Source organism: Rhamphochromis longiceps, linkage group LG3 (assembly GCF_057381845.1).
Source record: "Rhamphochromis longiceps isolate RC_006_pf linkage group LG3, R_longiceps_female_GT1.1, whole genome shotgun sequence".
Taxonomy (NCBI): Eukaryota; Metazoa; Chordata; class Actinopteri; order Cichliformes; family Cichlidae; genus Rhamphochromis; species Rhamphochromis longiceps.
Genome location: NC_140559.1, coordinates 24,909,197 through 24,934,655, shown reverse-complemented (window position 1 = coordinate 24,934,655; position 25,459 = coordinate 24,909,197). Strand labels below are relative to the sequence as shown.

Sequence of the window (25,459 nt, the reverse complement as noted above, 5' to 3'; positions counted from 1 at the left end):
TGTCAGGAAAAAGTGAAGAAAACGCAAAATGAGATGCATCAGGCTGCATTTCAATGATATTGGAGGCTGCAAGGCTGAGTGCAGAATTTATAAAACTATGAGCTGACTAGAATGTTACCTTTTTTTATTTTCAGCCATTTTCCATTGTTGAAGAACCAAAGTTTCAAACTTGTCCAGGCCTGAAAACCTGTTGCATGTTCTCACTAGTAAATCCTTAAAATAAGTGATAATTGATGATAAGCTGAGCTGGAAGTCTCATGTAAACCATGTGAAAACAAAAATGTCAAAAAACATTGCTATTCTCTATAAAACAAAGCATGTCTTGAACAAGAAATCATTATACACACTTTATTGTTCTTTGTTGCTTCCATATATGACTTATTGTCTAGAGATATGAGGTAATGCACATAAAACAAAAACTCTTCCTATTTTCAAGTTACAAAAAAGAGCTATAAGAATTAGCCCTTGAGACTATGCTAGAAAATAAATCTTCAATGGCACACATCGATGTGGCATCCTGGAGGAGTAGGACTACCTGTGCAACCTCTGCAGGGTCCAAGTATCAACTCATGTCACCAGTAGTGACAATGAGCCTAATCAAATGCAAAACTAGTGAAAGAAACAAACAGTCAAACCAAAAGTATCAGTAGCCTCCACTGAAAGCTAAAAACCATTTGGTGTTGCCAAAAAGGATTAAGAACCTTCTCTGCTGCTTAACATATCAGAAGCAGTTTAAGTTTAACTGATTTGATGCTGTACTCGGATTATTGTTTTATTGTTAATTTGTTGAGAGTGGATGTTCAAATGAAATTAGGTGGATACAGACAGACTGTAGAACAGTAAATAGGTTAAAACACAAGGATGAACGAGTCACTAGTTTATTCAGTAACCATAATGTCATCTTACTTATCATCCAGTCCCTGTTCAGCAGGTTGGGCTGAGTCAAGACCTGTGGCTCTGCATTGATATAAAGACACAAGGAGGAGGGTGGAGATGAAATATGGAAAGAACACCAGCAGATGGAGGGCCAGTCTGATCACTAGTTGCAGGGTAGAGGAGTCAGGCGATGCAGCAGGGGTGGGAGTTAATGCAGGGAGCCAGGTTGTAGACATGGTGGGTGGAGGTGTGGTTGTATGTTTTCCTGCAGAGAGAATCCCACCTGTTCAGGTGAATATGTGGATGAAATAAGAGGTGAAATCAGAGTGAAGCTCCTCACCTGTGACAGTGATCCAGCTGGATGGAGACTCTCCATGACCGCTGATGTCACACTTGTAGAGGCCTTCATCAGACCTGGAAACATGCTGGATGGTCATGTGACCTGTAGGCTGCTTCCTGATGAGGGAGCCATCTTTATAGAAAGCAGCTGGGAGGTTGGAGGGAGTGGTCTTTGTTTTACAGAGCAGAGTGACGTCATCTCCCTCCATCACAGGGAGGACAGGACTCTGCAGGATCACTGATCCACCTCAACACAGAGACAAACTACAGCATTTCATCCATTTACACACAGCTTCATCAACACTAACTCCACACACTCAGCTTACCAGTGACTGTCAGGTTAACCATGTTACTGATGGGACCCTCTCTGGACTCACACCAGTAAACTCCACTGTCCTGTGTTAAGATGTAGCTGAAGCTACAGGATGAACCAGACCATCTTCCCCATTCATTGCACTCAGTCCTGGTTTCTCTGTTTGTGTTTCTCCTCAGAGTCCATCCAGCAGAGCTGTCGTCCTCCTCACATCTCAGAGACACAAAGTCTCCTTCAAAGAACTGAGAGCTGCTGGGACTCACAGTCAGACGAGCTGGAAGGAAATATTCATGATGCTGCAGTTTAGTTTAGTGTAGAATAAATGCTGACATGCTTTAGGTTGTTCACTCCAAATAAACTGAAACAGGGTATTTTTTGGTAAGTTGACTATTGAAACTAAGACACGTTTGGCTTACGAGATGTACGCACCATGAGTCAGTCTGCAGCACAGTACTGAGTTCAGCCCTGAGGGGAAATTTAAAAAAAAACTTTGGTCTTTCACAACCAGAGAAAACATTCACACATAATTCAAACATGAGAATCGTTTTAGATTTTAAATGAGAAAACGAGAACACCTCTGCTGGGTACAAGGTGGTTTGCACCTGCTTGAAAGCAAAGAAAAAGCACTAACTGCTTACGTTCAATAATCAAGTTGATAATTTACAAATTTTACTTACAGAAAAGCTGCTGCAGACAAGTTTGCTTCATTCTGTGTTTGGCGTCAGGTTTAACCCTCCTCCTTCCCTTTCCACTGGAATGATCTGGTGTCTCTACACCAATAGAGCAGCGAATGGGATTATTATCTACAGAAATATCAGGATGGATTCAAAGGTTCTGGCAACAGTCTGGGAGCGAACAGCAAAAAACACTATTATAACCTCAAGGAGCGAAATGAGCTTGAAATGAGGTTTTCACACAAACTAACACAGATGGAGGAAGTGAAAACTATGATCTCATTAAAGGTCTTAAAAACCACAGCAGAGGGGAAATTATGCTAACATGAAGTGTTGAAACCAAACTTCCTCCTTATAAGATGCAGGGTGAATTCCTTCATACTCACCCAGCAGCTTGCACAACATCCATCTCGGAATAGCAAAAAAGGAAGCCAACAAAACGGAGCATGCTGATCTGCAGATGGACAGAGGAAACAGCAAACTACGCTAACAGGTTATGTATCTCCTTTGAGGCTCCGCGGCTTTGTTGATTACAATCTGTAAGGCTAATAGTAAAGTGAATCTGTCTCCATGCACAGCATTTAATCTGTTCAGCTGGTTTCATACTGCCTTAATGAACGTTAGAGTAATTTGTGACAGAGAGTGCAACCAGAGAATCACACGGGGTTTTTTTTTTTGTTTAATTGTAGTTTAGCAGACATTTCCAGCAGGTGAGTGAACAGACTGAACACAAACTGATCAAAAATGTTAAAGGACATTAAACTTTCATAAACATCAAGCAGGTGAACTGAAACTGAACTTTAGATTATTGGAGCGTGGTGATTCTAAGCTTCCCAAACCCACTTTAAATAAACTTCTCTCTACATATTCTTCTACAATATAAAGAAAATGCTATTACATTATACATCAGTGTATATGTGAGATCAATCATCAATGAGTAGCATGTAATACTATCAAATGACAAGAATCAAAAACAAACTTATTTAACTATTAGAGAAAATAGTAATTGAATAATGTTAGTGTAACATATGTGTTAAACACTTGTGAATTTCACCCAAAATACTTTCCTTTTTGGAATAAATATGTCATTTTTTTGCATCTCACTCTCCTATCTGTGTGTTCGGTCTGTGTGCGTTCATGTGCGTGTGTGCGCTGCGTGGTGACGTAGGCGCGTGCATGTGTGCCCCGGTCACAGCTCCTTTCAGCATGGCCGGAGGTAAGTCACTGCCACGTTGCTCTCAGTTAATCAAAGTTTGTTCGGATCCCAAGCTTCAGTGTGAATACGACCGTACCGCCGCGTTTTTGTTTATCGTTAAGAGACTCATTTGGGATAAGTTTTGTGGAGGACGAGTTCATTAATACACAATTATAATGAGTTATAGCCGAGAACTCGGCTAATATGCTAGCATGCTAAGCTAGTCCGTATCGCTAGCGGCTTGAGAGTTTACTCGCGTCAGTCTCTCCTTTTGTGTAACAGCATGCACCTTTTCTTTCTTCGTCAGGAGAGGGTTACGGGCAGTCGCGTGACACGCACGGATCGAACATGTATCTCTGTGTTGCAGGTATGGAGATGTTTTTATGTTTTGGAGATGCAGTCTTTCATTTATTGTTCTTATAAGTTGTTTTGATGTTTTTTAGTGACATATTGTTTATTTTGTGCTTTTTGTTTTTTGAGAGTTTAAGTCAATGTTTTGAAATAATTTGTTGTATTTGGTTCGTTACATTAATGTACATTAAGGGCACAGCTCCTTTCAGCATGGCCGGAGGAGAGGGTTACGGGCAGTCGCGTGACACGCACGGATCGAACATGTATCTCTGTGTTGCAGATGTGCAGTAAAGAGCCAAAGATTCGACACTGTCTCCTGCCTCTTGCTTCAACACCAAAACACAACGCAGAACAGCAGGCGTAACAATTACACGGGTTACATTGGTGCCGTGACCCTTTGGATTCATCAAGCATCGGCGTCGTCTCGATCACCGTGGGGAGCTCTTCGCGATTGCCCTCGTTCCAAGTTGGTTGCTTTTCCTAACTTGTGCGGGACTTTTTGAATGAGCTTGGACATTTAATCTGCTCAATTCTCATCCTGAATAACATTAAGTGCTAGTTAAGAATACTGTGTTTGCTTTTGTTCAGTTGCACTATTTGGAATTTTGTTTCTTGTGATTGTGCTTTATTCATCATTATGGAGCCAGCATCTGGTTCGGAGGCAACTGGTGTTCCTGATGAGGAGGTTTCCTCTAATGTTGGTTTGGGGCGAGGGTGGTTTCTTGGGGATGGGGCTCAGACACCTAAAGTTGGTGTGTCATTTGCTCCCAAGTTTTGTTCCACTCGTCTCCAGGTTCTCCCCTGTGACATTTAGATCCCGCAGACAGCTGGCAGCGCTGAGTTGAGTACACTCATCTCAGACTTGGCCAATCAGATTGGTCAGTCCATCGTAGCCCAGCTGCAAGGTGATAAGGGGAGCAGTATGCCTACTGAAAGCTCTAAGGCTGAGCAGGGACCCCCTGAGCTAAATTTGTCTGGGGTGAAACTGGTCTTGCAATCAGACGTCAAGGAGCCACCAGTTTTCAGGGGTGATGGCAGTGATAAATTTTCCATTCATGAATGGGTCGAGATGATGGAAATGTACTTTGTAAAACGCAACACACCAACAGACCAGCGATCACGTGACATATTGGCTAGGTTGATGGGGAAGGCTAAGGATGTAGTGAGGGTCACCCTACGTCACAACCCCTCACTTGACCATGTCCAGGTTCCTGAATTGATATTTGACATTCTGAAACAGCACTTTAGCGTATTGACTTACTCCTCTATGCCTATGGCTGACTTCTATAACACCAAACCATTACAACATGAGGGAGTGATGGAATATTGGATAAGGCTAAACAATGCTATTGACGCTGCTGACGAGTGCTTGCGTAGGCAGGGGCGTAATGTTGAGGACCCAGGGCGTGAGGTCTCGATGATGTTCATCAAGTATTGCCCCGACCCCATCCTCTCGAACAGGCTCAGCATCAAAGCAGCTGAGGAGTGGACAACCACTGAGGTTCAAGAACGCATTGATAGCTTCCAGCGTGAACTCAGGGCACGCAGTCAGGGCAGTTCCCACACCTCACAGAGGAGAGAGGTTAGCCACAACTGCTCTGTTGTGCCTCAAGAAGCGATGGCGCCACAGCCTGGTCAGGCCAGTGTCGCCTTGCAGTCTCAGCCTACAGCAGCAGCCTCAAACCTCGCTTGTCAGCTTTCGCCCACAGCAACTTGCTTCACTCCTGTTCTAGCTGATGTTTCGACGACCTATCCTTCTGGGACATCAGTGTCTTCTTGTCCGGTGCCTACGCCTACTCCTCAGTTCCAACAGTCACCAACATACACTGTGACCACTCAACCTAGTCAGCAGTCAGTTGGTTGCGAGCTTGGTTCGACTGACACCCAAGCTTTTGATGTGACTGGCATGCGCGCTCTGATCAGCCTCTTGGATCGCGTGATTGCATGTCAGAATGTGCAGACTGCAGCCCCTGCATCTACACCTTCGCAGCGTCTTACCCGCGGGCCCTTTCTTAAGAAGAATTGTCAGGTCTGTGGCAACACTGGTCATTCCACTCACATGCACTGCAGGAGAGAGAATCTCTGTCTTGCATGTTTTGCTCCTGGTCATTGGAAAAAGGACTGTCACAGTCGTCGTGAGGGACGGGAGGCCGGGGCTGTCGCGAGGCAGGGTTGGCCTTCGGAAAACTGAATCACCCACATTTGGAGAGGGGCAGTGTGGGGGAAGAACCTAATACCCTCAATCATGATGAATCGGATCTCGAAATTCTTTATGTCAACACCTGTTCAACAATGCCAGAGGGGTACCGTGTCGTGGTTCAGGGACCAGCAGTAGTGCCCACATTTAGTGAATTGTTCTACACCCAAGTTGCAGTGAATGACAAGGTTAACTTGAGGGGCATGATGGATTCCGGGTCTATGGCTTGCACTATGAGTGAAGAGGCCGAGAAGTCACTTAGAGAGGCTGGGGCTCTTGTGAGTGGACCGCAGTCGGCCGAACGGATTGTGCTGGTTGGCTGTGGTGGGAAGCAGACCCACCCAAAGTGCGTTTATGACTTGACACTTACTGTCCACGGTGTGAAATGCATTGTACCAGTTTTGGTAGTGTCGGGCCAGCGTGATGAGCTCATCATTGGCTCCAACGTTCTCAAGTACCTGATGCGAGTTATGAAACATTCTGATGACTATTGGAAGCTTGTGTCTGTGGGAAGCAAGCACTCGCTTCTTGACTATGAGCACTTCTTGGACATGATGTCGTGCACCACCAGATGGAGGGGTGAGGAGGTTCCCGACAAAATTGGCACTGTGAAACTGCCTCGTGCTGTGACACTACTCCCACGGTGTGAACATCTGGTATGGGGCAGGCTACCCAGCAATGTGCCAGTCTCTCCAGGCAGCACGATCATCGTGGAACCGTGCACCTCTGGGTCTGGGCCGAGAGACGTTCTTGTTGGCCGGGTGATCACATCCATGTGGGGTGATCGGTGGGTGCCATTGAAGATGACCAATCTCTCCTCAAAACCACTGACCTTGAAACGCAACTCGAGGGTTGCTGTTGTTTCATCTTGCCTTGCGGTGGAGGACCTTGATTTCCAGCAGGACTCCTGCAAGATGGCGAGTATGGCCCAGGTACCAGCCAGTGGGCCAGCTGCTACTGAGGCCGACTTGAATGACAGGTTGTGCTCCCTAGGTTTGGGTGATCTTGACATTGACTCATGCCATGCCAGCTTACAATCAAAGAGAGAGCTCGTTGAGCTAATTGAGCAGTATGAGGACATCTTCTCTAGACACCCGCTTGACTGTGGCGAAGCTAGACGCTTTGTACATCGGATCCACCTGACTGATGAACGCCCATTCCGTATGCCTTACAGAAGAGTACCCCCTGCTCATTACCAACAACTAAGGCAGGTACTCACTGACATGGAGGAGAAAGGGATTATTCGCAAATCCATCAGCGAGTATGCATCCCCCCTCGTCATGGTCTGGAAAAAGGATGGCGGATTGCGGATTTGTACGGACTTCAGGTGGTTGAATGCGCGGACTCTTAAGGATGCGCATCCACTCCCTCACCAAGCGGATTGCCTTGCCGCGCTTGGGGGCAATGCCTTCTTCAGCACGATGGACTTAACCTCTGGGTTTTACAACATCCCAATGTGTGAGGAGGATAAGAAGTACACCGCTTTCACGACGCCTGTTGGCCTCTACGAATACAACCGGATGCCACAAGGGCTTTGCAATAGCCCAGCTTCATTCATGCGCATGATGCTGAACATCTTTGGTGACCTCAACTTCACCAGTCTGCTCTGCTACTTGGATGACCTCCTGGTCTTTGCTCCCACTGAAGAGGAAGCCCTGTGCCGGCTCCGAGCTGTTTTTCAAAGGTTGAGAGACAACAATCTCAAGTTGGGTCCAAAGAAGTGTCATCTGCTGCGGAAGTCAGTCAGGTTTCTGGGCCATGTCATCGACCAGACCGGAGTGGCTGTGGACCCAGCTAAGGTGGAAGTGGTTTCCAAGATGCCAAGGGAGGCTCTAATGGAGAAGGATGGTTGCACTCCTTCTGTGAAGAGGATTAAGTCCTTTCTAGGAATGGTCTTTTTCTATCAGTGCTTCATCCCTGGTTGCTCAGCCATTGCCAAGCCTCTGTTTGCTCTGACGGCTGGTCAGAAGAGGAAGGGACGGACTAGTCACGCTGGGAGGGGTGCTGGCATGTTCAGAAAGTTGACTGCTGCAGATTGGAGCCCTGCATGTGACAAGGCCTTTCATAAACTGAAGGACGACCTCCTTAACTGTGCCGTGTTGGCTCATCCTGACTTTTCACGACCGTTCATTTTGTCTGTGGATGCTTCTCTGGATGGACTGGGAGCGGTTCTGTCACAATTGCCTATCGACGGGGATAAGGCACGCCCTATTGCTTTCGCGAGCAAGGCGCTAAGCAGGTCACAGCAGAGATACCCAGCCCATCGCCTTGAGTTCATGGCCCTAAAGTGGAGCATCTCTGAAAAGTTCAGCCACTGGTTGATGGGGCACAAGTTCACAGTGTGGACTGACAACAACCCGCTCGTTCATGTATTGACCAAACCCAAGCTGGACGCTTATGAACAAAGGTGGGTGGCCAAGCTGTCATCCTACAACTTTGATTTGAGGTACATCCCAGGTCGAAAGAATGTTGTAGCAGATGCACTTAGTCGTGACCCCTTCACCTATCAACCTATCGGTGGGCGCTTGCTTCAAGAGCCCTACGAGCACTTGGTGCGGAATGCAGAAGGTGCGGCGGCTCATGAGGTGCAGGACGCTTTCAGGTTTGGTGTCCAAAATATTCGGGTTGTCCAACAACCTGTTCCAGCTCTGGCCTCAGAAGATTTCTACAGTTCGTCGGAAGTCACGGCTACCTTGGCTCACCATGATTACTGGGAAACCGCTGCGGAGAATAGAGCTGCCTCCATTCTCCACCTTGTTCAGCAGTTGCAGCCAGTTGGCAATGATGTACTGCCATCACTTACCTTATATGAGCTGGAGGACCACCAACTTCAGGATCCCATCATCTCCGCTGTCCTGCCGCTTGTAGCCCGCAGGAGGCGCCCTTCCAGGCGTGAGAGACATGATATGGATTCCAGGGCACTGGCCCTATTGAAGCACTGGGAGAGGCTCAAGGTTCGAGATGGCATTCTCTACAGGGAGACGAGAGACCCTGTGAGCAAAACAAAGAGACTCCAGTTGGTGTTGCCAGTGAATTTACGGGTGCAGGCCTTGAAAGGTGTCCATGATTTGGCAGGGCACCAGGGTCAAGTTCGCACCCTCCACCTAGCAAGGCAGCGTTTTTTCTGGCCCAATATGGAGAGGGATGTGAAGGAGCATGTTCGGTGCTGTGGAAGGTGCATACTTGCCAAGACTCCAGAGCCTGCAGCACGAGCCCCATTAGAGAGCATTAAGACCTCTGTTCCCATGGAGCTCATCTGCATTGACTTTTGGTCAGCAGAGGACAAAAAGAAGCGCTCTGTGGATGTGCTTGTGGCAACTGACCACTTCACGAAAATGGCCTTTGCTTTCCCGTGCAGGAATCAGACTGCCAAGCAGGTTGCCAGAAAGTTGTGGGACTGTGTTTTTTGTGTATATGGTTTCCCTGAGCGTATTCACTCAGACCAAGGTCCCAGCTTTGAGAGTGAACTATTTTCTGAGCTTCTGCAGATTTCGGGCGTTGCCAAGTCTCACACTACAGCTTATCACCCTATGGGGAATGGGGGCACGGAGCGGTTCAACCGCACACTTGGCAACATGCTGCGAGCTCTCCCTCTCAGAGCCAAACAGGAATGGCCGCAGCAGATTCAGACATTGACCTTTGCTTATAATGCAACTGTTCACGAGACTACTGGATATGCCCCATTCTATTTGATGTTCGGCCGTGTCCCACGACTACCGGTCGACGTTATGTTCAAGTCTGTTTTGCATGATCCCATTGTGGTGGACTTTAACGGCTACTCCAAGCTTCTTCTGTCGTACTTGTCTGAGGCTGCCAGGATCGCCCAGGAGCACACCAGCAATGAGCAGGAGCATCAGGCTCGTCAATACAATAAGAAAATCAAAGGTGTGTCTCTGAACGTTGGGGATCGCGTCCTGCTTGCCAATAAAGGCGAGCGGGGCAGGAAGAAACTTGCAGACAAGTGGGAGCCTCAGGTTTACACTGTTGTGGAGAGGCACCCCAGGACCCACATTTACAGGATCAGTGACTCTTCAGGCCAGAGTAAGGTTGTACACAGAAACCTTCTGTTGGACGTGAGTTTCCTTCCTGTCCAGGATTCGTTGGGAAGTCAGTCCTTAGACGTTTTCTCCAGTGAGGGGGATCTCAGTGCTGATGGGGATCTGGAGGACCCTGGCAGTCTAGGGACAGAGTCTACCGCAGCGAGGACTTCTTTGTGGGTCCTTTCGGATTTGAGCCATGGAGTGGATGTGGATTCCGCGGCAGGAGAGCATGCCTCACAGTCCACGGATCGTCAGCATGGTTCATGTGATGGTGCGGATGTGGACAATGCCCCACCTGATTCTCAGACTTGCACAACGGACATTCCAGCAAGCCCTGCTGGTCAGGCCCAGCACTTTGCTCTTCCTACTCCGGTTGACTGTTCCGCTACCTCTGATTCGACACAGTCTGGCACAGATTCTGTTCCAGGTGCCTGTCATGGGGACGCTGTTGTTCCGCAGACTGTTCCTGTTTCTGGTTCAGACATCAATCAGACCTCTGGTCAGCCGTATACTGGGCAGCCATCCAACTTGCCAAGACATGACTCTGACCATGCCAATGTTTGAAGCAGAGTGGTTACCAGAGCAGGTCGGGTGGTAAAGTCAGTCAACAGGCTGATAGAAAACATGGTCCAGAAGCCTATTACATGGGGCCTGTTACCGCCACGGGAGGCTCGGCCTCTGACATAGACTGTTTTTTTTTGGGTCATCCCATTGTGTATTATGAATGTGTTGTACTTGCTTGAGGCATCATGACACCCACCCTGGGCGTTTTTATGGGACCACGTTTGATGAGGTGTAGGCTGCACCTTTGTGTTCTGAAAGGGTTGGAGGCCTGATCAACCTATCCAACTTCTTTTAATCCATTTATGGATAGTTTTTAACTGAACTATGGGATAAGATCCTTGGGTTACCTGTTCCGGAGGTGATGGTAGTTCAGCGTCGTTGTGCCTCTTGGTACTGCAGTACCATTCAGATGTGTGGTGATTTTGGTGAAATTCAGGGGGGGTGAATGTAACATATGTGTTAAACACTTGTGAATTTCACCCAAAATACTTTCCTTTTTGGAATAAATATGTCATTTTTTTGCATCTCACTCTCCTATCTGTGTGTTCGGTCTGTGTGCGTTCATGTGCGTGTGTGCGCTGCGTGGTGACGTAGGCGCGTGCATGTGTGCCCCGGTCACAGCTCCTTTCAGCATGGCCGGAGGTAAGTCACTGCCACGTTGCTCTCAGTTAATCAAAGTTTGTTCGGATCCCAAGCTTCAGTGTGAATACGACCGTACCGCCGCGTTTTTGTTTATCGTTAAGAGACTCATTTGGGATAAGTTTTGTGGAGGACGAGTTCATTAATACACAATTATAATGAGTTATAGCCGAGAACTCGGCTAATATGCTAGCATGCTAAGCTAGTCCGTATCGCTAGCGGCTTGAGAGTTTACTCGCGTCAGTCTCTCCTTTTGTGTAACAGCATGCACCTTTTCTTTCTTCGTCAGGAGAGGGTTACGGGCAGTCGCGTGACACGCACGGATCGAACATGTATCTCTGTGTTGCAGGTATGGAGATGTTTTTATGTTTTGGAGATGCAGTCTTTCATTTATTGTTCTTATAAGTTGTTTTGATGTTTTTTAGTGACATATTGTTTATTTTGTGCTTTTTGTTTTTTGAGAGTTTAAGTCAATGTTTTGAAATAATTTGTTGTATTTGGTTCGTTACATTAATGTACATTAAGGGCACAGCTCCTTTCAGCATGGCCGGAGGAGAGGGTTACGGGCAGTCGCGTGACACGCACGGATCGAACATGTATCTCTGTGTTGCAGATGTGCAGTAAAGAGCCAAAGATTCGACACTGTCTCCTGCCTCTTGCTTCAACACCAAAACACAACGCAGAACAGCAGGCGTAACAATTACACGGGTTACATTAGCAGTTCAAAAACATCACTTTATCATCATATATTAAAGAGAAGAAACTTGTGAAATGTTGAGGTTTCTTAACAAATTACTGAGACAATCACAAAAAAAATTGTCCTCTACTCATTAAACCGACTAATCACATGAAAACCCAATGCAACAGTAACCACAAGTATATAATAGTATCGCTTATCAAACTATCTAACTGTGTAATATGTGTTGAACATGAAGAGTAGAGTAAATACAAGATCTGTCAATTGTAAAGTACCAGTTTTGTCACTTTAACATTACTGCACTATTATTAAAGCCCTTTTCTCCTTTCTCTGTCATATCAAATCATTTTGTTCTACTTTTTATGTTTTTTTTTTCAATATCTCTTTATAATACAGCCTTTGATTTATGGAGTAATTTACCAACACATATCAGGTAATCTTCAGAACACAAGTTTCAGTACCTAAAAATACTTAGAACTGGGTAGCAAATATTATATAATTCAAGATTTATTGTAAAGTAATAAGTAACTTTGTACAGATGTATTAGAAGTGTGGGCTTCATCGCAGATTATCCTAACATACTAGACAACATGTTTATCCTACCCTCAGGGTACCCAGTACTTAAAAAAATTACTTACAGTGTAATTATCTTTTTCCTTTAAAATATGCATCACTCACTGGTTCTGATCTACTGCCTTTAAATATTTTAGGTACTAAAAATGTGGGAATATGGCATTAGAAATGTTGCAGAGTCACAGCTAAAGAGCGACCCAGCTAGAGTTTGTATTTGTGTTTGCATTCCTACAATGAATTCATGAGCTTCTCTCCCTGCTCCTTTTCATGCATGGATTAGTGCCACATTAACTGAATGCAAGGTTTTTAGTGTAGGAAATGAATTAATGCTGTACCATGTATGAAATAAAAAAATTTAAATGAAGATGTAGAAACTGCTTTAGATCATAACAAAAGTACACTGATACTCAAGAACATGCCCTCTATGTGTGTTTGACTTTACTGAACTCAGCACTGACTTCAAAACCCAAAAGACACAGTCCAGCGTGGAGCGGCTGAGTGAATGTGGTCTGGACTCTGTGCAGGAGAGTCATGGTTTCAGAGACGCTGTAGAAAGACAGAATACCTGCTCTGTGATCCAGGTACACTCCAACTCTGGAGGAACGAGGACCTGAGAGGACAGTTTGGATTTTGTTGTTCAAGTAAGTGTAGCCGGTTGTGTCACAGAATAAAGCCCAAGATTTGTCATTGTATCCAAAACCACATTCAGTGGGGCACACAGCTCTTCCGATAGTCTTGTATGCGACTGCTACACAAACTCCTCTTCCTCTCCACTCCACCTCCCAGTAACAACGTCCAGTCAGGGTCTCCCTGCTCAGGACCTGCCTGCATGAAGTGAATCTGTCTGGATGATGAGGGTAAGGCCTGTATCGTTTAATTAGCATTGCTTTCCTGTTCCCCTCTGATAAGAGCAGGTGAGTGTAAGCTGTGTTTGGATCCAGTGTCATTTCATATGAATATTTTAAGAATCCAGTTCTGGTCTTTGGCTCCGTTGGTGACAGTAAAACATCCACTTCAGTGACTGTCAGTGAGATGTTTGTCCATTCTTCTCTCAGAGTGTCCTGTAGTTTATCTCTGGTCTCTGACACAGCTGCTGTCACATCCTCAAAGTACCTCAGAGGACGAATATTGATGCTGGATGAGTGTGTAGACTCACTGAGTGCTGACAGTGAGGGGTAGTTGTGTAGAAACTGGTTGTGATCCTCTGTGTGTGAGAGCTGCTCCAGCTCGCCGTCTTTCCTCTTCAGCTCAGCGATCTCCTGCTCCAGCTTCTCCTGAAGCTCTTTGACTCGACTCACTTCAGTTTCCTGCTGGGATCTGACCTGCTGCTTCACATCAGAGCTTCTTTTCTGCATGAGACGGATCAGCTCAGTGAACATCTTCTCACTGTCCTCCACTGCTTTATCAGCAGAGCCATTGATGGCCTCCACCTCCTGTTGAAGCAGCTTCACATCTTTCTCTCGCTCCTGGATTCTCAGCTGGATGTTTAGTCGTCTCACCTCGAGCTCCTTCTGCTTCTCAGTCCTTTCTGCTGCAGCTGGGACTGTTTCATGGCCTTTATGTTCATTCATTGTGCAGAGATAACAGATACTCTGCTGATCAGTACGACAGAAAATCTTCATCCCCTCATCATGACGAGAGCAGATCTCACAATTAGATGATGACACTTCTTGGAGCTTCCTGGAAGGCGAAACCAACCTGTGTTTCTGTAATCGATTTGTATTGTAGTGACGCTGGACGTGTTTCTCACAATAGGAGTCCTGGCAGACCAAACAGGATTTGACAGCTTTCAGCTTCCTCCCAGTGCAGACATCACAGGCCACATCTTCAGGTCCAGCATAGCATTGCTCACCTGCAGCAGCTTGGAGTCCAGTGTGCTTCAGCTGCTCCACTAAAGTTGCAAACATGACGTTTTTCTCCAGGACAGGCCTCGGTGTGAAAGTCTTCCTGCACTGAGGGCAGCTGTGGATTCCCTTCCTGTCCTCTTCATCCCAGAAACTTTTAATACAGTTCATGCAGTAGCTGTGTCCACAGGCTGTAGTCACCGGATCATTCAGTAGATCCAAACAGATGGAACAAAAGAAGGTTTCTCGGTCCAGCTGATCTCCTTTCTGTGCCATTTCTCCTCTCAGTTTAAGCGCTTTTCGTGAGTTTCTCTTCCTTATAAACTAGTTTGAGGTCTGATCTGAACAACGTGTTCCTGCAGTGACTCGAGTCTAACATGTCACCACATGTTGGCTACACCCAACTTCAACTTGAGATAAGATAAGATAAAACTTTATTAATCCCTCGGGTGGGTTCCTCTGGGAAATTCGGTTTCCAAAAGCACAGCACCGACAGAAGTTACAGAGTTACAGAATATTATATATATATACACACACACATATATAAATACAGAGACATATATAAATAAAATATACGAAGGGGATAAATAGAATAAATAGGAATAAAAATAAAAATACAAGTGAATTGCACATTTCAAGTATGGAGTCTATTGCACCGTTGACTATTAACAAGAGTATTGCACAAAAGGTATTGCACAGTGAAGTGAAGAGGCACTACAGCTTAGTTGTTGTGAAGTGATGGTGTGGAAATGAGGAAACATGTGGGCAGAGAGGTGCTATGTTTACGAGGAGGAAGAAGAGGGAGGGTTATCAGCCTGTGCTTCATTCCTGGAAGAGGAGCGGTTTGAGAACGATGCTGTTCATTTCAACTGTTTCTCTCCCGTAAACACCATCAAGGGTGAGAGGGTGCAGCAGGTGTAGTAGTTGGTACATGATGGAGTAAACAAATTAACGGGTTTTCAAACATATTCAGCTCCACAAAAATGTGATGACAGGAATAATACAAAGAAACCTTGACTGCTTTTTTAAAAGTATTTTTCTGTTATTATGGTTGAGTTGATCACAACTTCTACAATCATCTTGATTTGGGGACGTGACTAAATAAGAACCAGTAAATATTAAGGTCTCCAGTGACTAGAGCTGTACGATATGACCAAAATCGCATATCCCGAAATAAGACATTTCTCATCCTGATAACAATATATATCACGAAATAGTGCTTTTCTGAAAATTCTGTGAATCTCGGGCAACTCAACTTGTGTGAAGTGTTTTCAGCTGGGTGCCGTGTACCTGGAGTGAAGTGTTCCCTTCGAGGCATGAAGCTATACCTTTTTAGACATAAATTGTAATGGCCACCAGGGCCGGTCCTAGACAGGGCCAATGGTGTGTGGTGGCAGATTTCTTTTCTCATGTATTAACCACATATTTTAACCATATCACTTTAGCATAGTAAGAGCACTCCTGTCACCAGTTTGTATGCATGTTGAATGTGATCACTAGTGGGGCCCACGATTTATTGCACCTTCACAGCATTTTCCTCCTGAGGGCTCTGGACATCCTGTTGCAGACGAGGTGATGGTTGGTTGGAGCTTTTCTTAGACTGAACAGTTAATGGTCTATAATAATTGATCTGTTGTGGAATGTTCTTTGTTGGAGAGTGTCTGTGTCTGCATATAAGATGTAAGGGCAACAATTCAGAGATGGTCCTGGTGTTTCACTGGGATGTTCTCTCCACATTTGTGTTTATTAAACCCACTTCAAATCAAGATCACTGGGTGTGTGGCAGGTTATTGTTTAATTTTCACAACAGGTGGCAACAAAGAAAGGAAAGGGGTGGGTGGTGTGTTAGTTCATTACCAGGCCTCTGGAGAACTTCATGACATGTTGAGGAGCTAGTTTAGCCATTTAAATCAGCTGTGTTGGATCAAGGACACATCTAAAACCTGCAGGACACCGGCTCTCGAGGCCTGGAGTTCCCTACCACTGTTCTATAGCAAATATAACAATTTGCAGTAATAACAAAACTAAGAAGGGTAGGCCATTCACCAAATCTTGAAATCTAAAACTAAAAAATAGAATACAAATAAAATAAAGAATAAAATAAAATATCCATTCATCTCTTTACAACCAACAACATAAAGTTTGTTTTAACTGAATGTAATGAAAGTAATTAGTTACTTAGTTTTAAAAATGTGATTTACACCGTGAATAGGTAATGAAGTGATAGATCTTCAGTCGCTCCAATCCCAATTCTACTTTTTCTGCATAATCCATCATACAAAATGTAATCAAATGGAAAAGTCTCTTTTTAAAACTTGTTTTTATCAGTTTTAATCTTTTAACTTTATGCATCAAGCAAAAATTAAATTATATGCAACATTCTCTGAGTGGAAGAAATTTGTTTAACATTTAAACCTATTTTCTGCACATTCCAGCACATAAAATGAAATATTTTTTGTGTTTACACTCAGTCTTTCAAATACATGCAAACACGGCAGAAAATAAATAAAATCAAAGACTCAGCGGTCCTGTTGCTCTATTTTCACCTGTTTAGCAGGAGTGGGGCAGCTGGAGGTTTGTCCTGGTGCAGGTGTGTCGAGGCCGTCATGTCAGTGGAAGGATCCGGCAGTTTCTCTGTGAATTTCACATTCCCGTGGAAGTGTGTCCTACTCAGTGCTTGTGCAGAAATTTAGGGGGTTTTTTTCGCTGTAAAAAGAAGTTTTCTTCGAACAGCAGACACTAATGTTTTACTAATGCGTTATATTTCCTTCTGCTGCTTTCACTTTATGAAGCTAACATATGACAGGATACATTGAGCAGGAATGTTTGATTTGTTGGCATCAAATGAAAATAAGATCAGCTTTGTGTCCATATTTGTGATCAGGTTCTGCCAATGACATGCCTTCACAACAGTTATCTGAATCATCTCCACCCTTTGACAGAATGATTTGAACAATAATCCCCCACCCCACCACACCCACCCCATTCTGTATCATCTCCACCCTTTGCTGAAACCAGAGGAGGGAAGTTTTTGAACTATATGAACATGCAGATTGTCTCATGCCCTTGTTTGCTTGATGTCATGACACTACTTCTTATCATGCTGTAAGTTTAAATAGTTTATTTTGTCCATATATAAAAAAATTATATATGGACATTATTATATATAATATTATATATTATATACATTATAAAGCTTATGCCTGGTCGGTGTATATGTATAAACTCTTTCCCAAGAAACCTGAATTCAAATGTTTCAGAGCCACATCTGTTTGTATTAAAGCGCCCTCTGGTGGAACTCATTTGCCTGACCTACAAACTTTAAATCAGGAAGTCCCTCATATATTAATCAGTTTCTGCAGCTCTGAGAAAGTTTTACAAATATAAATCTTATATAAATATAAAAAAGGGTAACACTACCTGGGTCTGGGTGCAGTTCCCCCCTCCAGGGGCAAGGGTACCTAGACCCGGTTTGTAGAGTACGCTTGGGGAGTGTGATCGTGTGTACAGCGTCTCTTCATGTCTGTCTCCACGTTGGTTGAGTGTGGAGTAAGTGCATATGAGAGCATGAGGGTGGGAATGGATGTTTGTATCTGTGTGTGCCTGTATGTCTGTGTCTATATGTCAGGTTGGGTGTCAGGCGCCACCTCTCTGGGGACATCTCAGGCCCTCCAAGGTTTGGAGGCCTATCTCCCCCTACCACCACTTCCCCTGCCAGTGGCGGACCCCCTCAGACATCGGTGCGTTAGTGGTTCTTTGTTTCCGGGGGTGAGCGTCCAGGTACACACCGGCTCACTCCTTGGTGGCTGCTTATCGGGGCCTGGAGCCTGGGGCTCACTCGGGCCACTTCGGAGGTGGGGTGCCCTCGGCCTCTCGGCCTGGGGCTCGGTCACTCAGGCACGGCTGGCTGTCGGCGGAGCTCACGGGCGCGTCACTGCAACCCCCCCTGGCTTCTGCTCCGTGGCTGCTGAGTGAGCCCTCATCTGGGACTCTCCTCAGCTCTTTCTGGGACAGTGGCGCGGCTGCCCCTCTGTTGGTCTTCCTTGGTCTCTTGTGTTCTGGGGGCCTCTGGATGTCTGGAGTTTTGATCTCCTCCATACCTGCTTCATGCCCTGGAGGACGGGGCTGTGGCCCCCCCACACCCTCTAGCAGATCATTACATGAAGGAACCTTTAAAAACAAGTGCGTCCATGCTCACAGGTGTACACACGGGTGATCACACCCACAAACTACACCCTTTTTGGCTCCTACCTCAAAGCACACTGTGTTCTGTTGATCTTATGTGCTGCACAATAATGTTTAATATTTAGTATTTACTGTTATATTCCCATATATCATTGTGATGTTGTTTATCCCTTGTTAAATGCTTGTTTTCTTTTTTCTTTCTCAACAGGTGATCCAGGTTATTGATATTTGTATTTTTGTCTGCTTATTTTGTTGGTTTTTGTTTTTTTCCCTTTATCCACGTCCCTGTTCTCCGATGTTTTTTTCCCCTCTTTCTTTCTCCCTTTTCTTTTCCCCAGTCAAGTCTGTCCCGTATTTAGCAAGTGAAAATAAAAAATAAAATAAACAATAAAAGGTGAAATGGACCATTACGGCAAGGCTGGGATGGTCCATTTGGTAAAGTAAATCCGTTGGGCATCTTTCTTCGCCTTTAGACAATAATTCTGATGGCAAAAGAGCCAAACGGGACAGGCAAAAAAACCCCCAAAAAAACAAACAAATATAAATCCTCCATGGATTAGAAATTCATAATTCTGAGTCTGATATTTGGAGGTGTTCTTTAATGGTCAATCAGTCTATGAAGGAAGTTTTTACTTGTTTTTGAAGCACCCCCCAAATGAATCAAAGCACCCCCAAAGATTTCTTACTTTTTTTTGACAATATTTGCTGTTTGTGTGACACACTACTAAAAATATAAAAAGCATACAGTACTGTATTTGTTTGAGACACCATTTTAACAACAAAAGTATAGATAACCCCCCCTCCCAAAATGGTTTGTTCCAGCTCGCCTCTCCCCTGCTCTGGCTCTAGCGCTCTTGCTGCCAGAGCGATGGTGGCTGAGACGCAGCGGAGAGGAGGTGTAAGTGCGTGGCTTAAAACAGGACATATTAGCTGCATTTAACCTTCAGTTACTCTTTATATAGTTGGTAGGAGTCAGACCATGTTTCTTTTTAGGTGAAAAACATTACACCAGGTAACCTGCAGTGTTGAAAACGTGTTTTCCGACGATGTTTGCTACCCTACAATCCGTCCTGCTCTGTAGTAAAATCAGCGACATATGACCGTCCTGTTGCTCCCATTGAAATGTATACAGCCTATTTAAAATCTAAAACTTTAAATTGTTGGCAGCCTACTGTTGTTGCCACTGTCCTGTTTGAAATGGATACTAACTAGCTAACTGACTGGATGCCTATTAACCTTATAACTCCTGTTGTGTGCGTGTGTGTGTGTGTGTGTGTGTGTGTGTGTGTGTGTGTGTGTGTGTGTAGAGAGAGACAGTCAGGTTCATAATGGATATAAGGAAGTTTTTTTCAAAAAAGGAGCCACATTCAGGTAAAAGTGTAAAATCAAATGATCCGTCAAACAAGAATAATGTTGGATCAGTGTTTCAATATTTATATCTTTAATTAGATATACATACGGTTTGGTTATTTGCCTTTTGGTTAAAAGTACACTGAGAGGGGACTTTTGTTAGCGATCTTAATAGAATTTTTTCATATTAATGTAATTTTTCATCTAATTGAATACAATCTATTTGTGTATGATTGTCAGTCCAAAGAGGGAGAGAGGAAAGAGAGGAGAGAAAGTACAAGGTCAGGAAGAACCAGGTAAGAAAACAGACAGGGAACAGTGACAGGCACAACAGAAACTGTTAAACTGACAAAGAAAAAAAACCTGATTTTACTCAACACAATCTGGAAGTTGTGTTCTCCCTATATTAAAGCTGCTATACAGAATCTGCAAAACAAACTGGGTTGAAACATTTTGACCCTCTTTAATAACATTCCAACATAACATTATAATGGATTGGGGAGATTAAAATTAATTATATATTTTTATGTGGTTCAGCCACAACTCTACTAAAACCTCAGCCAGTAATAGGTAGGCCAACTTTTGGACCGCCCAGTTGTCTGTATGACTGCCGCAGTACGTACATCACATTTTCACACTATCAGAAAGAGCCAAACAGCCCTGGTGGAGTGAGGAGCTGTAAAGAGAAGCAGATGCTCTGTTTCTAAAAATGTTTTAAGCTTGTTTCAAAGATTCTGTACTGCAGCTTTAAATGTTTTTAAAAAGCACACATACACTTAACTTATCAGTGTTTCTCAAACTTTTTACAGTGTGTACCACCCAATGGCTGTGTCCCAATTCAGGGTCTGCACGCTTGAAGTACGCACACTACGTGTACTACGTACGGTGCGTACTATAAGTACAAGAAGTGCGGAAGTGAGAGGCTTGTGAAATGGGACGGTATACGCTTCGTTGCGCTGTTCAGGTTGCCTAGCAACCATGATACTAACCGCGAGACACGTTACATACAGCTTTGTTTGACAGAAATGAAGGAGAAAAATGTTTTGTTGGTCATTCATTTTCGTCATGACATCACTTTGATTAGTTGAGTATCTGAGGCTGAGACCAGAGGACTGTAAAACATGATTGTTGGGCTTCATTTCTGTGCTGAACAGTCATTTAAGATTAGTTAGTAAATAACAATTAGTTAATGTTGTTCATGAGACTAAAGTCATCTCACTGTGGTAATGTAAATATAATATGGACAATATTATAGTATTGTCAGATTATTATGATACATATATATATATATATATATATATATATATATATATATATATATATATCACTGACTTTCAGCTTGTTGTGTTTGTGGATATATGACTGACTTTAATTATTAAACATTCGCACATAAATAAGTGACGTCATATTCAGTACTTTTGACAGTTCACTCTTCGGCCGCTCCATCTTATTAGGGGAAATCCATATACATAAATGTAAATTTCAAAACTCAACCCCATCATTTAATTTGTTTTTGATTGAAATTGAATATTACTTAAACTCTCGTAAATTAACTTCCAATAAAAAAGGTCTGTCATTGATTGAAATTCATTCAGAAATGTTTAACGAATGAGCTGTCACAACTTTCACGTACAAAGTTGTTATGAAGTCTATCACATTCCCCCCTTTTTTTCTTTTCTATCCTTTATTTATTTATCCTTCTTATTTCATTGTACTGTATATTGTTACTCTTATTTGCCTTGTATGTCTACTGTACAAACTGAACTGGAATGACTGACTGTTCGCTTTATAAGTTCAATAAAGTTTGAAAAAAAAAACCCTCTTTGGCCGCTCCCTTCTGCCGTATTTTGCGGCAAAATTATCCACACCCACCGCTGCGCTATGAATTCTGGGATATATGGGACCACGAAGCGTGCACCGGACCACGCTTGATATTTGGGGAAATCGACGGCGCATTTGGAGTATGCATTTGAAGTACACTTCGAATTGGGACAGCCGTCGTCGCGTGGCGGTGACGTAACTGCACTTGAAATGCGTACTTCAAGCGTGTAGACCCTGAATTGGGACACTGCCACCGACTGTATAAAACAGGGGTGTCAAACTCAAATATACAGTGGGCCAAAATTCAAAACTGGAACAAAGTCGCGGGCTAACATTAATATTTATTGAAAAAAATCTTCCTCCAGATATAACAAGGAACTTTTTCTTACAGACTCAAATAAGTTTTGCTGAAAAACTGAATATGGAATAAGCAACGCTTAATACTGAACGATATATAACTTAATATTGCACACATGCAAAATTGAAATTCCAATTAAATAACATATCACTGGAATGCATTTCTTAAATAAAAATTGTATTTGCAGCCTTCTGATTTAAATTTTAGCAGTAAACTTTTTCCCCAGGCTAATAATAAATGTAAAAATAAAATAACAATAATAAACCACTTAACTAATAAAAATATCATTAAACGTGAAACCATTCAAGCCCATGTCTGGGAGTAGCAAGACAAATTGCACAAAGAAAATGGTAATTATAGCTCAGTTTGCTACACACTGATCTACTCTGATGCGTCCAAGCCAGATACCTGGCATCTCTTCTTGGATGCTAGTTCCTCAATGTCTGGGCTCAGGCTCTGAGCTGAGGAAATCCTCAGGATCGAGTGAAGGTGTTCATCGGTCAGACGTCTCCTGTGAGATGTTTTGGCCATCTTCATTGAGGAGAATAGTTGCTCACATAGGTAAGTGCTGCCGAACATGGAGAGCATCTGAGCAGCGTGGGTGCGGAGCCCAGGCATTGTGTCAGGGATGAAATGTGGAAATTGTGAAGCGCCCACAGCATCATACTTTGATTTCAGCGTGTCACTACACTGGAGTTCAATCAGCTCCATTTGGAGGTTTGTTGGTGCTTTTGCCACGTCAACTGCAAAAGGATTACTGAGCAGTTCAAATCGACATTTCTGGGCGTCAAAGTTGGCAAACCGCCGGGTAAACTCAGTACTGAGTACACAGAGTGTTTGAGCAAACTGTACGCATGGGAACACAGCAGTAGAGATTTGCATGTTCATCGTTTGGCAGCAGGGAAAATGGCCCAGGTTTCCTTGTAGCATCTGATTCTTCCACAGGCACAATTTCGTTTTAAAAGCCCTCACTGCAGCGTACATATCTGTGATGATACGCCCCCGTCCCTGAAGCTGCAGGTTCAGCGCATCGAGATGGCTCGTGATATCACACATAAAGGCCAGCTCACACAGAAACTCTTGCTCCCTGAGCTCAGCTGTGTCTTGCCCTTTGCTTTCCAGAAACTGAAATATTTCCTCGCGTAGCTTGAAACATCTGTTCAGTACTTTCCCTCGGCTTAACCACCTCACCTCCGTGTGATACGGCACGTCTCCGTATTCCGAACCACACTCCTCAAGAAAAGATTTGAATTGGCGGTGATTCAGACCTTTGGCTCTTATAAAGTTAACTACTCGTGTTACTGCGGTCATAACATGTTCCATCTTTAGGGCTTTGCCACAAAGTGATTCTTGATGTATGATGCAGTGATAAACAGTCAGCTCACCTGCACAGTTCTCCGCTCGCATCTTCTCCCGTACCCTGCCCACCAGTCCGCTCCTTTGACCACACATCGCTGGTGCACCATCTGTCGTTAACCCCACAAGTTTTTCCCATGGCAACTTCATTTCAGTTAGACATTTGGAAACCTCTTCAAATATTTCCTTCCCTGTGGTTGTTCCATGCATTGATTTTAATCCTAAAAGTTCTTCCATAACACAGAGTTGAGTCCACACCAAGGATGAAGACTGAAAGCTGGGCAGTATCAGAGGTGTCTCTGCTCTCATCCACAGCGAGGGAGAATGCAACGAAACTGTTTCCCTTCTCCATCAGCTGGTTATTTAGATTGTTGGCAAGTTCACGTGTGATCAGCTACTCTGTTTCTGCTCAGGCTAACATTTGAAAATGCTTGCTTTTTCTCTGGGCACACAACGTCGCAAACTTTCATCATACAACTTTTCACAAACTCTCCCTCACTGAAGGGCCGGGCTGATTTTGCGATCTCTGCTGCCACAACAAAACTAGCCTTTACAGCAGCCTCACTTTGTGATATGGCTTTTTTGAACATAGTCTGTTGTGAAACAAAACTTCTTTTCATCTCTTCTGCTTTCCGGCGCCTTTGAGTCATGTCCAGGTCCTTGTACTTCTCTTGGTGTTTCGTTTCATAGTGTCGTCTAATGTTGTACTCCTTGGTTAAAGCCACATGAGCTCCACATACAAGACAAACAGGTCTGTCTTTTACATAGGTAAACAGATATTCTGTCTCCCACCTGTCCAGAAAGCTCCTGTTTTCGTTCTTTCTTTTCGCCATTTTGGGAGAGGTAGCGCGGCAGTATTCGCGCGGTTGTTATGACTACAGTCAACAGAGGAGAGGGCGTTAATGGGTCCTGTCCTGACTGACGCGCCAAAACGCCAACAGAGCATTCTGGGATTTGTAGTATTAGCAGTACATGCACTGTATAAGACCGGCGGGCCAGCTCTAATTTGGTATGGCCTCGTGGGCCAAATGTAATTAGGCTGCGGGCCAAATTTGGCCTGCGGGCCAGAGTTTGACACCTATGTTCTAAGTAGATCTGTGCAGTGTAGCCGTCAAAGAAGACAGAGATGGTAGAGTATGAGAGCGACACCTTGGCAGTGACTCCAGTTCGGTCTTTAGAGAGCTCCACATTGTGAACCAGCTGAGGCAAACTATTGAGGGTCAGGATTGAGTTGTCCAGCTGGATAACAAGCAAAGTGTAGGAAATAGTAAGTGAAACATCTGAAACACACAACCGGTTGATTTCGCAGCAACTATCATTAGACTGCACTGACTAAACTGTGGGTGTAGGTAGCTTACCCGAACTGTCCCACCTTGTTCCAGATGAATTTTAATGCTGGGTCTGTCCAGAACCAGTGTCACACTGTCCAAAAAGGTCACGTCTTTACGTCGACGTTCCCGGAAGTTCCCCAGAACATGGAAGTCTGGTACTGATGGAGTCAAGACCAGAGAGTATGAACACCGATCCTCAACAGAGTTAACCTGGCCGTGGAAGTCAATGACAGTGGGGTCAGTCACAGTGCATGTGGAGTACAACATGCAGCTGGTAGAAAGAAAGGAAACAAACAAGAATGAAAAAATATCACGAGGTGCTGCTGAACGCCAAACCAGTGGGGAAGAGACATTTTATACATATTCATTAATTGAATACAATTTAATTTTCTTTATATAGCACCAAATCACAAACACAGACTCAGGCCCGAGTATCCCTCTGTGGGGACCAGCTAAAGGTAAGAAAGTGATCACAGACGTTTCTTTGAAATACAAAGAGATATATTTACATGCCGTTGCCTTCACAACGCTCCAGAGGGCCACAGCCAGAAATCTGCAGAGCAGCAGTGTCAGAACAGGTGAGACTAGAGCAGGTTTCCAGATCTGAGCTCAGCACTGCACCGTATTCATGCAAACCACCTGAAATGAGGGATAGTTTAGTTTAAAAACTCAAAGATCGCTGACTAGTTTAATAACAACTGACAGAAACATCATGGTAACATTGAAATACAGAACACATGGGTCAAGTTTTGAAGC

General features: G+C 44.2%; 3 protein-coding genes, 1 long non-coding RNA gene and 1 pseudogene across 17 annotated transcripts in view; 1 reads left to right on the top strand and 4 right to left on the bottom strand.

The window, feature by feature from the left end:
* Positions 1–374: 374 nt before the first annotated feature.
* LOC146673626 (Fc receptor-like protein 5) lies at positions 375–2,404 on the bottom strand. Its single transcript, XM_085390741.1, has 5 exons — positions 2,206–2,404; positions 1,958–1,993; positions 1,542–1,802; positions 1,217–1,462; positions 375–1,141 (listed from the first exon to the last, which is right to left on the bottom strand). The coding sequence occupies exons 1-5, from the start codon at positions 2,234–2,236 to the stop codon at positions 903–905; spliced, it is 813 nt and encodes a 270-aa protein (XP_085246867.1). The 5' UTR covers positions 2,237–2,404; the 3' UTR covers positions 375–902.
* An 882-nt stretch (positions 2,405–3,286) lies between these two features.
* On the top strand, positions 3,287–11,828 carry LOC146673625 (uncharacterized). The gene is made up of 2 exons (XR_014908728.1): positions 3,287–4,214; positions 11,478–11,828. It is a non-coding gene; the product is annotated as an uncharacterized LOC146673625 (long non-coding RNA).
* A 995-nt stretch (positions 11,829–12,823) lies between these two features.
* Positions 12,824–14,593, bottom strand: LOC146673624 (tripartite motif-containing protein 16-like). The gene has a single exon (XM_085390497.1). The coding sequence runs from the start codon at positions 14,576–14,578 to the stop codon at positions 12,881–12,883; it is 1,698 nt and encodes a 565-aa protein (XP_085246623.1). The 5' UTR covers positions 14,579–14,593; the 3' UTR covers positions 12,824–12,880.
* A 5,356-nt stretch (positions 14,594–19,949) lies between these two features.
* LOC146673623 (general transcription factor II-I repeat domain-containing protein 2 pseudogene) lies at positions 19,950–23,902 on the bottom strand (annotated as a pseudogene).
* A 20-nt stretch (positions 23,903–23,922) lies between these two features.
* Positions 23,923–25,459, bottom strand: part of LOC146673622 (uncharacterized) — a 28,260-nt gene continuing 26,723 nt past the window's right edge. For all 14 annotated transcript variants that reach the window (XM_085390556.1, XM_085390616.1, XM_085390600.1 and 11 more), the window contains 3 exons: positions 25,213–25,342; positions 24,731–24,974; positions 23,923–24,611 (listed from right to left, as the gene is read on the bottom strand). In XM_085390556.1, coding sequence (XP_085246682.1) covers positions 24,069–24,611; positions 24,731–24,974; positions 25,213–25,342 — 917 coding nt within the window. In that variant the 3' untranslated portion in view covers positions 23,923–24,068. The remainder of the gene's footprint in view (positions 24,612–24,730; positions 24,975–25,212; positions 25,343–25,459) is intronic.

Bases quoted from the DNA above. Each gene is read 5' to 3' on its own strand.
- LOC146673626 (XM_085390741.1), bottom strand. From the start codon at position 2,236: ATGAAGCAAACTTGTCTGCAGCAGCTTTTCT. The intron at 1,463-1,541 runs GTAAGCTGAGTG...CTCTGTGTTGAG, and splicing joins GGTTAACCTGACAGTCACTG to GTGGATCAGTGATCCTGCAG. The intron at 1,142-1,216 runs GTGAGGAGCTTC...TTCTCTCTGCAG, and splicing joins CAGCTGGATCACTGTCACAG to GAAAACATACAACCACACCT.
- LOC146673624 (XM_085390497.1), bottom strand. From the start codon at position 14,578: ATGGCACAGAAAGGAGATCAGCTGGACCGAGAAACCTTCTTTTGTTCC.